The following is a 12,520-nucleotide window of genomic DNA, read 5'->3' as shown; positions in this document are numbered from 1 at the left end:
GGGTTCACTTTTCAGAAAAGCAAATTATTAATGAGAGCTAAGGACTAATCAAAACTTAGTATTGCATTGCTACTTTTTTGTACTACAGCGTAATCAGCTGATTCTGTGCTATTTCCACCTAATCACGTTTATCTTCACAACCACATCACGCCTTCCTTTGTTAACTTATTTTTCTTTAGAATTTCTTCTTAATAGTTTAATAATTATTCACCATTTACTTTACTACTTTTGTTTTTGTCATTGCACTATTTTTATCTACATTTGACACACAAACTACCCTGTGTAGTGTCTTTAAATGTCCATCATATTTCCATGAGATGACACATAAGCCAAGGGACGTAACATTGTGCATTGGCCTCAATATACAGAAACAGAGATATTTTTGAATAGTACAAAATGCACACAAATGAAGGGTTTGTATTTTTCTGAAATATCACTGATGACATTTGTTTCCTATGGATATAATTATCATTATAGTTAAAACAGTAATAATAATAATAATAATGGATTGGATTTATATAGCGCTTTTCAAGGCACCCAAAGCGCTTTACAATTCCACTATTCATTCACTCTCACATTCTCTCACATTATCACAAGCTACGGTTGTAGCCACAGCTGTCCTGGGGCAGACTGACAGAAGCGAGGCTGCCATATCGCGCCATCGGCCCCTCTGGCCATCACCAGGAGGCGGTAGGGTAAAGTGTCTTGCCCAGGGACACAACGACCAGGACAGAGAGCCCGGGGATCGAACCGGCGACCTTCCGGTTACAGATGCGCTTCCCAACCCCCTGTACAGTACAGAGTACAGTACTCTGTACTGTACATATACAGTCAATTTCTAGTTTTCAGCACTCAGGTACATGTGTGATTTTGGATGAGGATAACAACGTGAGATCTTTTCAGGGTATAGAAAACATGAGATATAATATAAATAAATAAGTAGAAATGCAGAGCTGACGAATGGGTCTCATCATTAAGAGAAGTGAAAGGTTCCTGGTTTACAAGTGAAGAAGGAAGACAACAGCATTAAACCATCAGAACCTTAACATGAGAGCCTGTCACTTTTTGTTCTGCTTTATCGCTGTAATCTTGTAATTTTGTGCTTTCTGGGTGTTACTTGTCTTTGTGTCAAGAGTTTTGATTTTTTTTATATAATTTGATCAGCTTCATGAAATGTGCTTTTTTCTGTTTACTGAGCAATCTACATGTCTATGTGGCTTTTCACCTAATAACTTTGTGATGAACTTATTCAGCTACTAAATCACTTCCTGTTTTTAGAGAATAGATGTAGAGAAGATAAACCGCAGCTCTTTCCGAGAACATGCAGTTGTAGAAAAGGGCAAGAACCTGTTGATTCTGAGTGACGTTGTTATTTTTACACACACACACACACACACACACACACACACACACACACACACAGACATAAGACCTATAAATAAACTACGCAGGCAGACGCAGAGTGCCGATCTCAGAAGTTGCTGCCCACGCGTGTAAAAACGACTGCAGTCTTTGTGTTTTCTAACTCAGGTGTCTTAGCTGAAGAATTACAGGGTGATCTAAAGAAATCCCCTGTCATTTAGTTTTCTTTTAATTAATCATTAAGTTTTGCATGGTTGATGAAACATTTTAATGGTAAACTGTTTTAATATATTTGTTATATAGTTTTAAATATATTGTTATTATATTCTGTTTCTTATGTATATTGTTATTTTCTGTGGTTCTCGTGCTCGTTTTTCTGCCTAGAAATGGTTAACTTGTTGTTGAATATCCAATGAAATATCCACCCCTGTACTTGGCTTTTCATTCCACTGAAATATACCTTAGAAACTAGTCTTAAAAACAAGGATTAAAATAGATTTAGAAAACATATTTAAATAAACTAAATGTTAATGTCATTTGCTCTGTTTGTCAAACCGGTTTCTGCTTGGAGCTGATGCAGCAACAATGTTACTTTTTTTAAAATGTGAATGATAATGAGAGAAATAGCACTGCATAGATGTTGACACACTGAAGTCTTTAAATATTAAGCAACACATCCTCATTTCACATGCGAAGCTCTGCTGTAAAACACACATTACCTCCCATTGCTCTCATGCAGACACACAAAAATGACAAAGATGATATTTTCTTTGTTCACAGCTTCAATCATTTCAACATCAAACAACACTTCGCAACTTTTTCAACATCAGTCTCCACAACAACAATAACACAGAATTTGAACTTCCATGACTCAACCATGACTAGAGTCATTCATCGGGCTCAGGTAGGTAGGTGTGATGTGAGCGTGGATCCATCCACGTGTTTATCAAAGCAACTTGTCCCTGTCCTCCTTCAAAGTAAAGTAAGAAATTGGGAGTTCAGCTGAACTAATTTGAACAAGTTACGACTTTTCACATAAAGTGAATTAATTGTACACAAAAATATTTCAACAACATATTTATTACAGGGTACATATTAACTATTGATTGTTCATCATTTCTACAGCACTGCACGGCGGAAACTTTGGTCAAGTCAATAGAGTAATTCCCACTTATAGAATAATGGAAGGAGAAAACAGAGTTAAATGCAAATTTTCTTACTCTGGAACCAACAAGTTCTTCTGTAAGGGAAAATGTGAAAAAAGAAATATCCTAATTGCAACAACAGAGAACACAGCTAAAAATGGCAGATACAGCATTCAGTATGTAAAAAAATGTATTCTGTCATCTGATATTCTGTATGTGAGGATCGCACAACTGAAAAAGTCTGACACGGGACCATACATGGGTCATTTGAGACAGACTGCAGGCTATAATATCTGTACACAATAACCTCACTAATATTTGGTAGGATTGAGGTCAGGGTCATTTGAGAAGTGTAATGTTAGCTTGCTTTTTTCCAAAACTTGTTTTGAATTGTGTTGGGGATCACGGTCCTGAAGCTTCACCCCAGTTTAATTTAAGTTTAAACTGCAGAGCTGTTGATTTGGGTGAAGCTGAAATATTTGGATGTAGTCATTTGTCTTCATTATTCGATCCACTTTGTGCGATGTACAGTACCACAGCAAAACAGCCCCAGACCATGATGCTACTTGGCAAAGTGCTGACACATCCGAATAACTTTTACTTACATACAGTTATTTGAACTGATAATCTTGGAATCTGCAGTTGTTTAGAAATGGTTCCAAGAGATCTTCCCAGTTCGTCTAAATATACATTTCTCCTTCTTGGATGGTAAAAAATTAAAGTCAGTGTAAGTATATATTTGAGTCTGTATGTATACTTTTGATGTTGTGTAGAAAATCCAGAATAAATTCAAACTTGTTTACCCGGTTCTATTTTCTTTCTTTCCTGTATGAAGGCAGTAATTTCTTTTCTCAGATTTAACTGGATATTCTGTTCATGTCCAATGATTCCAAATAACTGCCCAAATTGCCCAAACTGCCCATCTAAGTACCCAGATATGTTTCAGTATGGCTGCCGAGTAAAAGGGCTTTCCCCTGGAGAAACCTCTGCAATTTGAATGTAAATACTGATCCATAAGAACTCTGTGGACTAAAAGTTCCTGCCACAAAGTTGTGCTATTGAGTAAATGAGGAAAATTCTCAAGCAGACGTGTCACAAAAGAAGGAAGTGTCCTTATTCTTACCTGCTGCACGCAGTTAAATCAGATTTTTTGTAGCAGAGGTTTCTAAGGGTAAGCCAACACATGTTGCTTAAAGGTCTGTTAAAAATAAAAGTAGTGTAATTTACACAGCTCCACAGTGTCGGCCTAATCTCTGGTTGGTATGGGCAGAAGTCAAGAGGCTGCTGCTGGTAGTGTTGCAGTTGTGGGAAGGTTGGCCTACTTGCTTAAGTCATGGTTTTAATGTCACAGCCTGTCTTAGTATTCGTCTTGACCACATGCATGTCTGTCTCCTGCGGTGCACCGTCATCTCAAACTAGCAATAAGTTTTGCAATAAGGAGATTTATATCTTGAACAAACAAAGACTTTCATTAAAACTATATCAGGGGTAATTTTCTCTGTGCAGAACCCTTTGCTTCTAAGAAATGTTTGACTGAATTGAAATCCATTAGTGCTGAACAGTATAAATATCAGAATTTTATATCCTACAGCACAGTTAAGGAACTGTGTGTTGAGACTCACAGAAATCCAGCTGAGTACGGCTTTAGAATAACTTTGATTGTAGAGTAAAAACAGTTGCTAGGCAGTGTTTGCAGTTTGACGGGTTTGTGTTCATTGTTTGACCCGATGAAACTACAATACTGCCATCCAGTAAATTCATACATGTAATTTAATTAAACCCAAACAGCTTGTGTCAGTAGAAACTAAATAAAGCTAAGTAACCCAAAAGGATAAATAAATGGATTCTGTAGGACCACGTTTTTTTAAATGAAGAAGGGAAGATTGTGTATCTGTGTGTGATGTGTTTGAAGGAGAAGTGTCATCATTTTAAAAAACCCAAAAAACACAAGTTCCTGTTTGTGAGTGAAAAAGGAAGAGAAGCAGCATGAACCCACCAAAGCCTCGATATGAAAGTCTGTCAAGCTTTACTCTGTTTCATCTTCCTCAGTGAGTAAATTAACCTCACATTTCTCTCATTTCTCTGTTCTCGTCATCGCTGGCCTTTATCTTTGTTTTTTAGGAGATCGTCTGTAAGTTTTGTTCCTCATAAACAGTTTTGTCTGCATACTGTTTCATCACTCACGCGTTTTTTTTTCAATGTGGTGTTTAAAGTTGAAAACATCCTCCTGAGATCCAGAAGAAAAAATGTTTTGATATTTCGATTTTAAAAAATGTAAGCATTGCAAATTTCTTTTCAGAATCATTATTTATCTATTTATTTATTATTTTCTGTCCCTTGAAGTGGAGATCAGGTCTTATTTGATCACACGATGATATGATCCTATGAATCCTATGAAGGGAAACATCTTTCCAAGGCAGCCTTGTTGAATTCTGTTTAATTTTTCTTCTTGTTATTTCTCTGGACTGCCCAATCTTGAAGAACCTGTCTCAACTCATTGAATTGGCTATAAATACGAACCGGTAGACTCAGATCCTAGTCTCTCTAAGGCCACAGATATGTTGAAGAATATTATTGTTCCAGAATGTTTTCATCTTTAATGCTAACTTCAGAAATAACCATCTCCCTCTTATTTGTGTACTGATTTTGTTTTCTAAAACCTGGTTGCCTGTTTTCTTTTTGGCGTAATGAGAGGACCACCTGTTCTGTAGTTGCAGGCAGCTTTGTTCTGTTTTCATATTTCATCCTGAAAATAAGTTCAAGCCAGTTGCAGCATTGTTAAAAATGAAATGATAAAGACAAGAGGCACACAGTTTAATGCACTTTTAGCATATATATTATGAATAATGTAAATTGGTCATTAAAATTAAAGTGGACTTAAACAGTATTTTTAAATCACTAAATGCTACAAGTATTTTACAGAACTTCAAAGTTTTTTGAATGACTCACCATTTAGACCTTATGAAGCCTTAAAAAATTCATGTTTTTTAAGTCAATGTGTCAACAATTTTTTCAAGCTAAAAAGGAACAGCACAGCCTCATGGTGACAAACTGAAAACCTTACAACATGTGTTAAACAACAATTTCAAAAACCTCATCTGACAGACAAATACACAAAAAGCAAATAAAGAAGTCATCACAAACAAAACTAAGCCTGTAACTAAGCTTTCGAGCTTAGCCTGACGCTGATGTCTTTTTGCAGCTGTAAGGAAGAATTGGAAGACTTCTGTTCACAAATTCAAAAATAAAAGTAGAGATTTTAGGTGAAATTGAATTGAAACTAATTTGAGCTATTTTGTTTTAAATAATTACATCTTTTCAATTTAGTTTAAAATATTTATTCAGACTGCAGGTAACTGTTCATATTTTCTACAGACCTGCAGGATGGAAACACTGGACTTGCCAACGCTGAAACTCTCGTCTATGAAGGAGTGGAAGGAGGAAACATCACAGTCGAATGCAAATTTTATATCCTTGGAAGAAAGACATTGTTCTGCAAAGACGAATGTGAAAAAGGAAACGTTCTCATTGAAACACCTGATTACACAGCCCAGAGCGGCAGATACAGAATCAAATATGAAAAAAATTATTTCTCAAAGGATATTGTGCACGTGAGCATCACACAGCTGAAAAAGTCTGACTCAGGATGGTACAGATGCACACTGGACACAACTTTACAACCATGTGATTTCAAGATCTTTGTCAAAGAAGGTGAGTCTCTACTAAAAAATCTTCTTCATGTTTCTGAATCAACATTTACTTCTCAGCTTGTTTTCTATTTAAATAAACTCCATATGTTATTACTTGCATGCAGACAAACAAACAAGGAAAAAATCAGACAAAAGACTTGCTTGTTCACAGCTTCAATCATTTCAGCATCAAACACAACTTTCTTCAACATCAGTATTTCTCTTTTCAGGCTCTACAAAAACAGGAAATAATTTGAACTTCCATGTCACAACCACAATGCAGTGAAACTAGTCTTAAAAACGAGGATTAAAATAGATTTACAAAATATATTTAAACAAACTAAATTTAAACATTGTTTTCTCAGAATTTTTAAAATATCTGTGATAATAAGAGATGCATGGATGTTGACACACTGAAGTCTCTGAATGTTAAGTATCACATCCTCATTTCACATGCAAAACACACATTAACCCCCATTACTCTCATGCAAAAAGTCTTCAAGCAGGAATCTTATAGTTTTGATTGCTTCCGTGTTTGCAGCTTTAATCACGTCACCATCAAACAACACTTCACGACCTTTTCCAATATCACTATTTCTCTTTTCAGTCTCCATGACAACAACAAGAACAACAACAATACCTGACTCAGGTACGTCATGTGTGCATGTCTGTGTGAATGGAGTGTGCATCCATCCATATGTCTGTCAAAGAACCTCATCCATGTTCATGAATGAAACATCAACAGCTGTGTAAGCACCGGTCTGATTTATTACTGAAAATGCAGAAATGGTAAACAGCCTGTATTTGTATAGCGCTTTACTAGTCCCTAAGGATTTACACATTCAGTCATTCACACACTGGTGATGGCAGCTACAATGTAGCCACAGCCACCCTGGGGCGCACTGACAGAGGCGCGGCTGCTGCTCTGACCACTACCAGTAGGGTGAAGTGTCTTGCCCAAGGACACAACGACCGAGACTGTCCAAGCCGGGGCTCGAACCGCCAACCTTCCGATTACAAGGCGAACTCCCAACTCTTGAGCCACGATCGCCCCACAAAAATACACAACTTTGTTAGAAGTAACAGAAAACGAAAGTATTGGCACTAAAACAGAATTATCAAAGTAAAAATACAATTTATTTCATAAACAGGGACATTATATTTTTGGGATTTTAACTTTAACGTCTGTTAACTATAAAATGGACTTGCTTCTAATTTTCTAGGATTGTGGGATTAAATTACATTTCGTAACATTAAGCTGAAACTATAGAAGAAGAAAAGTTATGACATAGATGTAATGAAGTGAACAGCACAACAGTTAAATGAAATGTCAACAGCTTTGAGGGACTTTCTCAGAGCATCACTACATGTGGTCTTGATAAAAGATAAAAATAAATTCTATCTATAATTATACACGTTTCACTACAACAGTCACAGACAAAGGAAAAGCTCAAGTGAGTGAGTGTGGGTCTGAGTCCTGTCAGGGCTATATGCATCTACAGCTAGAAAATGTAATCTTCTTGTATTGTGGCAATTTCTATCATGTTGTTGGTGTTGAAACAGTGACTACACTTATTTTATTTTTGGCTGTATTTTCAAGCATGAACCCAAAAGCAGAAGAGAGTTTGAAGCATCATCCTGCTGATAGATAGCATCAGTTTCAAGCACAACTGCGTCTTATACACATGAAGTTTAGATACAGTTACTTATTTGGTTTCTTTGTTTTTTATGGTTTTGTTTTGTTTTTGATTTTGTTTTTTGCAAAAGCTGCCTTCAGAGGAATCATATTCTCTCACAAATCTTTAGAAGGTTTTCTTTGCAGATAAAACTAAACCATATAAGTGTCATTTTATTTCACTTCAACTCATATTGATACTGTATTTGCAAAAACATAAAATAAAATGTGGTCTTTTTTTTTTTTAAATCTAGACTCTACTATAAAAAAATACTTTAGCTGTTTACATGGATTTACTCCTACTGAAATGCAGCACTTGATTACGCTCTGCCTCTCCTCATACATCTAGAGCAGCGGTCCCCAACCCCCGGGCCAAGGACCGGTACCGGTCGATTGGTACCGGGCCGTGAGAGTTGAGGCTCAGGTGTGAAATGTATGGTTTTCAGGGTTTTTATCGTTTTTCAGCGTTATTTTATTATAGTTTTTATTGTTAACTCGGTTTTCCTGGGTCTTTTTACGTGTGTTATGAATAAATCTTATTTTTTTCGGTAACGGCACTAGTTTTATTTTGTTGTATTTATCCGCGACACCTTAAAGGGCGGTCCGTGAAAATATTGTTGGGCATAAACCGGTCTGTGGCGCAAAAAAGGTTGGGGACCGCTGATCTAGATGATGAGGTGAGGATTCAGAACATTTATTCTGATTAGTGCTCAGTTCTAAACCATGAAAGCGTCAAGAAAGAGCTGTTTTTGTACACCGAAAATTCACCAAACTTGAACGATAGTATTTCAACATGAAAAATCGTTTGTGTCTACAAACATGTGTCTAACACGAAAAGTTCACGAGCTCCTGTAGGACTATGTTGTGGTTTATATTTTATAGATTATTTCCTGTAATGTATTTCTGTTTCCTAGCGGTAACCTGCACCGAACATGCTTCACCTAATTGAATTCATTCTATTCATTTTAGTTGCTTGACGGATGATCCATACACAGAACAATAATGTTTTTACTGAATTGTGCTCTTCCTTAAAAAGAGTAAAAGGAAAATAAATCATACTTCTTTAACAGAAGCTCTTAACCAGTAAACATGAGGCCTAGTCATCCATCCAAAAACACCAACGCAGCATCAAATGCACACACACACAAATGCTACACATGTGATCAGGGATGATAGTATTTCACTTTATATTTCACCAGGATTTACCAGGAACTGTGCGTCTCCGCCTCTCTTGTCTTTCATCCAGGTTTCTCCTTGCATTTGGTTGTAAGTATAACTGTGGTGGTGGTTCTGCTGCCTGTTGCTCTGCTGCTTATCTACAGAAAATGGGCTGGTGGCTCTTTCGGTGAGTTACCTTCCAACATTATCTGCACATTTGATATTCATTAATTCAAAATATTTCTTTTGCCACTGATTGGTTGCTGACGTGCCCAGGTTACGTCACAGTTTATATCCAACAGGCAAAAGCACTCACAATGCACTTTGCTGAAAATGTTTTAGGTTCTGAAAAAACATGTAAGAATTCAGTGAATAAAGTTAATAGTAACTTTCTGTCTTTTCTACAGGTCTGAACAGCAGGAGACACTCAGAACAAGGCCAGACTGAGGTGACTTATCAGTTACTTGTTTACTCGCTTTGTCATCTTAAAAAAAAAACTGTACTATTGAGCTGGAAAGAAACAAAAGATCAGGATTTCCAATTTATGTTTATGTGCTGATCTAATGGGAAACTTTTAAGTAATATTGCACTTCAGCATGTGCCTAACATGCATTAACATTATACTACACTAAAAAACTGTTTGTTTGTAATTTGAACATTAATAATCCAAAAGAATCATCACCTGATTTTTTAAATCCCGCTCAGTTTATCTCAGTCTTCTGTGCCTTGCAGCTTAGTGTTTTAGTCACAATGTTGCTGTTTCCATCAACCCAAGTACGAAATCTGACAGCAACCACACACTACAAGAAAGTAACATATTTAGTAGTTTCAGAAGCAGATGTGTTTTTTTCTGGATATGTATGAAACTAAACTCAAAATAAAAACAGAGAAGTTAAGACTTCACTGTTTTTCACTGCTTACATGTTTGGTTGTATAAATATTTGTCCTCCACAGGGGCAGCAGTGATCAGCTTTCATTCAAGTAGTGACATTTTCCATCGTATACTTTTACATTTGAAATAGATTTTTTTTTAGGTCTGGTTGGTAAAACAAAAGCAGCATTTCAATGACTCTGCTGTGTTACAATAAATTCATTTTATGAAGCTGAGCAAACTGAAAAACTGCTAATAAATAAATAAATAAATAACTCCACTTACACCACTTCTCTTTATACTAAGCAAGTATAAAACACACAGCTTCTGTTTCCATCCTGACATTAAAGACCTGTAGTACGTCATCAGCTTTAGGTCTGTTGTGTCACTGCTATTGTTGTGTTTCTGTCTTTTCTTCTCAGTTCAGTTAATTTATTGTTGTTTTTTTTCCCAGATTAGTCTCAGTGAACGCTATCATCCAGTCTCCTCATGTGAAGACTCGATCTACCAAAGCCTCAATATGGCGAGCAGAGATCACGACCAAATCTACTCTACACTCAGACACAATAACCAGTTTTCAGACATGAGCTCCTGTCAGACTGAATGACTACATGAAACATGGCAATAGTACTTCTATTGTTTACGTTACCAGGCTCAGTGACACGGATTTTGTCGTCAGACTTTGAGCTCAAGGTTTTGTGCAGACGTCCACGTGCCTGCCAACTTTTAATGATGGCAGATATGAGTCATTTGCAGAGGACAGGAAACTCCTCTACAGTGCACCAACTATGAGTTCAAGGAAATGTAACGGAGTAGTGTCAGAGACTATTGTAAAATTATAATATTATTTTATGCCATGTCATACCCCTAGTTAAAGATTGTGAATTATTATGTAGTTTTAGTTTGCATTATTCTCCTGAATTAGAGGAAGCTGATAACTATTGCATTAGTTAAACTGATTTACATTACATTAGACTGCTGATTTATTGTGATGAGAACAAAGCAGAACGAGCAGCAGTGGCAGCAGCTGAACTCTGACCTGAACAAAAATCTTGACTTGGCTGGGAGAGACAGAGGAAGAGCTGGCGCAGCAGCGTAGACTGGAGCTTGGCACGGACATCCAGACGATTGAGCTGCGTATCAAAACCAACTGGACGACACTGGTAACTGCAGCAATAAAATAAAGGCTAAAAGCTCCTTGGACAGAGGTTCTAAGCTGAGTAAGTGTGAAGGGTATAAGGTAGCACCAAATAAAGCTGGGGGAGAACTGGGGAGTGTCATCTGTGCCGGCTACTGTTGCAACAATAGTTTTTCTTACATCTGAACTGCGCAAACACAGAGGTCATCTCACATATGGTTTGCCCATCAGGGGGACAAAGGACCTCAGGAGTGAGAAGAGATGAACCCGGCCACACTGGATTATAGGGTGTTGGTGAGCTCATTATTCTAATGAGCTCATCAGGGGGAGTGTAAAATTATAATATTATTTTATGCCATGTCATACCCCTAGTTAAAGATTGTGAATTATTATGTAGTTTTAGTTTGCATTATTCTCCTGAATTAGAGGAAGCTGATAACTATTGCATTAGTTAAACTGATTTGCATTACATTAGACTGCTGATTTATTGTGGATGAATGATATTGTTTTATGATGTTATAAGAAATACTGTTTGCAGAAAGTCATCGCCTTATTTGTCTGATTAGAAGAGAACAGAGTGTGCTGGAGTTTTCTGCCCCATCTCAGCAGGAGCAGATAAAACAGGGAGCCAAGGTCGTAGCTTAGGCGCCGTGTGAGAGAAAAGCATGTGAATGTTTAGGCTTTTATGATAAGGTGGGGGCACCAGAGGCTATAAGAGTTTGATTAATGCTCCACCATTTGGAGATCTGAGGCTGTCTGCATCAGTGTCCATCTCCCACGCGTGTGACTATTAAAATCATCGTTTGACTTAACCCGGCCGGACCAGTGTTGTTATTGTGGTTTTTCTCTTGTCTCCATCCCCAATTTTGAACTCGTAACACTATCTTGGTTTATTTTCATACACTTGATTTATTCCTAGTTTTTTAAGGATGTACCAGCAGCCTTAGCATGCATTCAAAATGTTTTGTATTTAAAATCTGTGTAACTTTCCTCCAGATAGTAAAACATAAACATAATGGACAAATCTGAACCTCAGGGGAGTGACTTTATACTCTCTAATATCAAAAAGGACAAAGATATTGAAAATGAAATAACATAAAATAAAACCTGTAATATCATGAAAATTTTGGATGTAATTCATTTGCCTTTTTTTCCCACCTGTCCTGATTGGTTCTTTTGCCATCAGAATTGTTGTCTAAAGGCAAAGAAAGAAGTCCAACGGATTTACTTTACCAAATGGACCATCCCAGCCTTGCCGTATTGGTCTATTTGTTTCACCTTTGCTTTAATTGATTATTTTATTTTATTTTCACTTGCTAAACACGGGACAGACTTGACTGGGGGAAAGAAAGGGGAGAAAGAAAGAGGGAAAGAAAAACAGCGGGGAAGAGGGACGGTGATAAAGGGCAAAAAACAAAAACCAACAAAACAAACAGACAGAAAATACAAATATCAATCACCTGGATCACCTGCTGAGAAAGA

At 37.0% G+C, this 12,520-nt stretch overlaps 1 protein-coding gene across 2 annotated transcripts; it reads left to right on the top strand.

Moving 5' to 3' along the window:
• Positions 1-4,474: 4,474 nt before the first annotated feature.
• On the top strand, positions 4,475-11,850 carry LOC145422731 (uncharacterized). 2 transcript variants are annotated; one of them, XR_013904019.1, is made up of 6 exons: positions 4,475-4,555; positions 5,883-6,218; positions 6,804-6,845; positions 9,071-9,216; positions 9,437-9,477; positions 10,355-11,850. XR_013904019.1 is itself a non-coding variant. In XM_080294442.1 (6 exons), exons 1-6 carry the CDS (start codon positions 4,516-4,518, stop codon positions 10,505-10,507), a joined length of 711 nt encoding a protein of 236 aa, XP_080150568.1. In that variant the 5' UTR covers positions 4,475-4,515; the 3' UTR covers positions 10,508-11,850. The 2 variants fall into 2 exon arrangements, 1 of the variants encoding a protein (XP_080150568.1); XM_080294442.1 differs by having other exon boundaries at positions 9,118-9,216.
• The last annotated feature ends 670 nt before the right edge of the window (positions 11,851-12,520 follow it).

The sequence above is a fragment of the Astatotilapia calliptera genome, chromosome 20 (assembly GCF_964374335.1).
Source record: "Astatotilapia calliptera chromosome 20, fAstCal68.1, whole genome shotgun sequence".
NCBI classification, from domain to species: domain Eukaryota; kingdom Metazoa; phylum Chordata; class Actinopteri; order Cichliformes; family Cichlidae; genus Astatotilapia; species Astatotilapia calliptera.
Note: the sequence above shows the minus strand (reverse complement) of the source record. Positions and strands in the feature narration are given on the sequence as shown.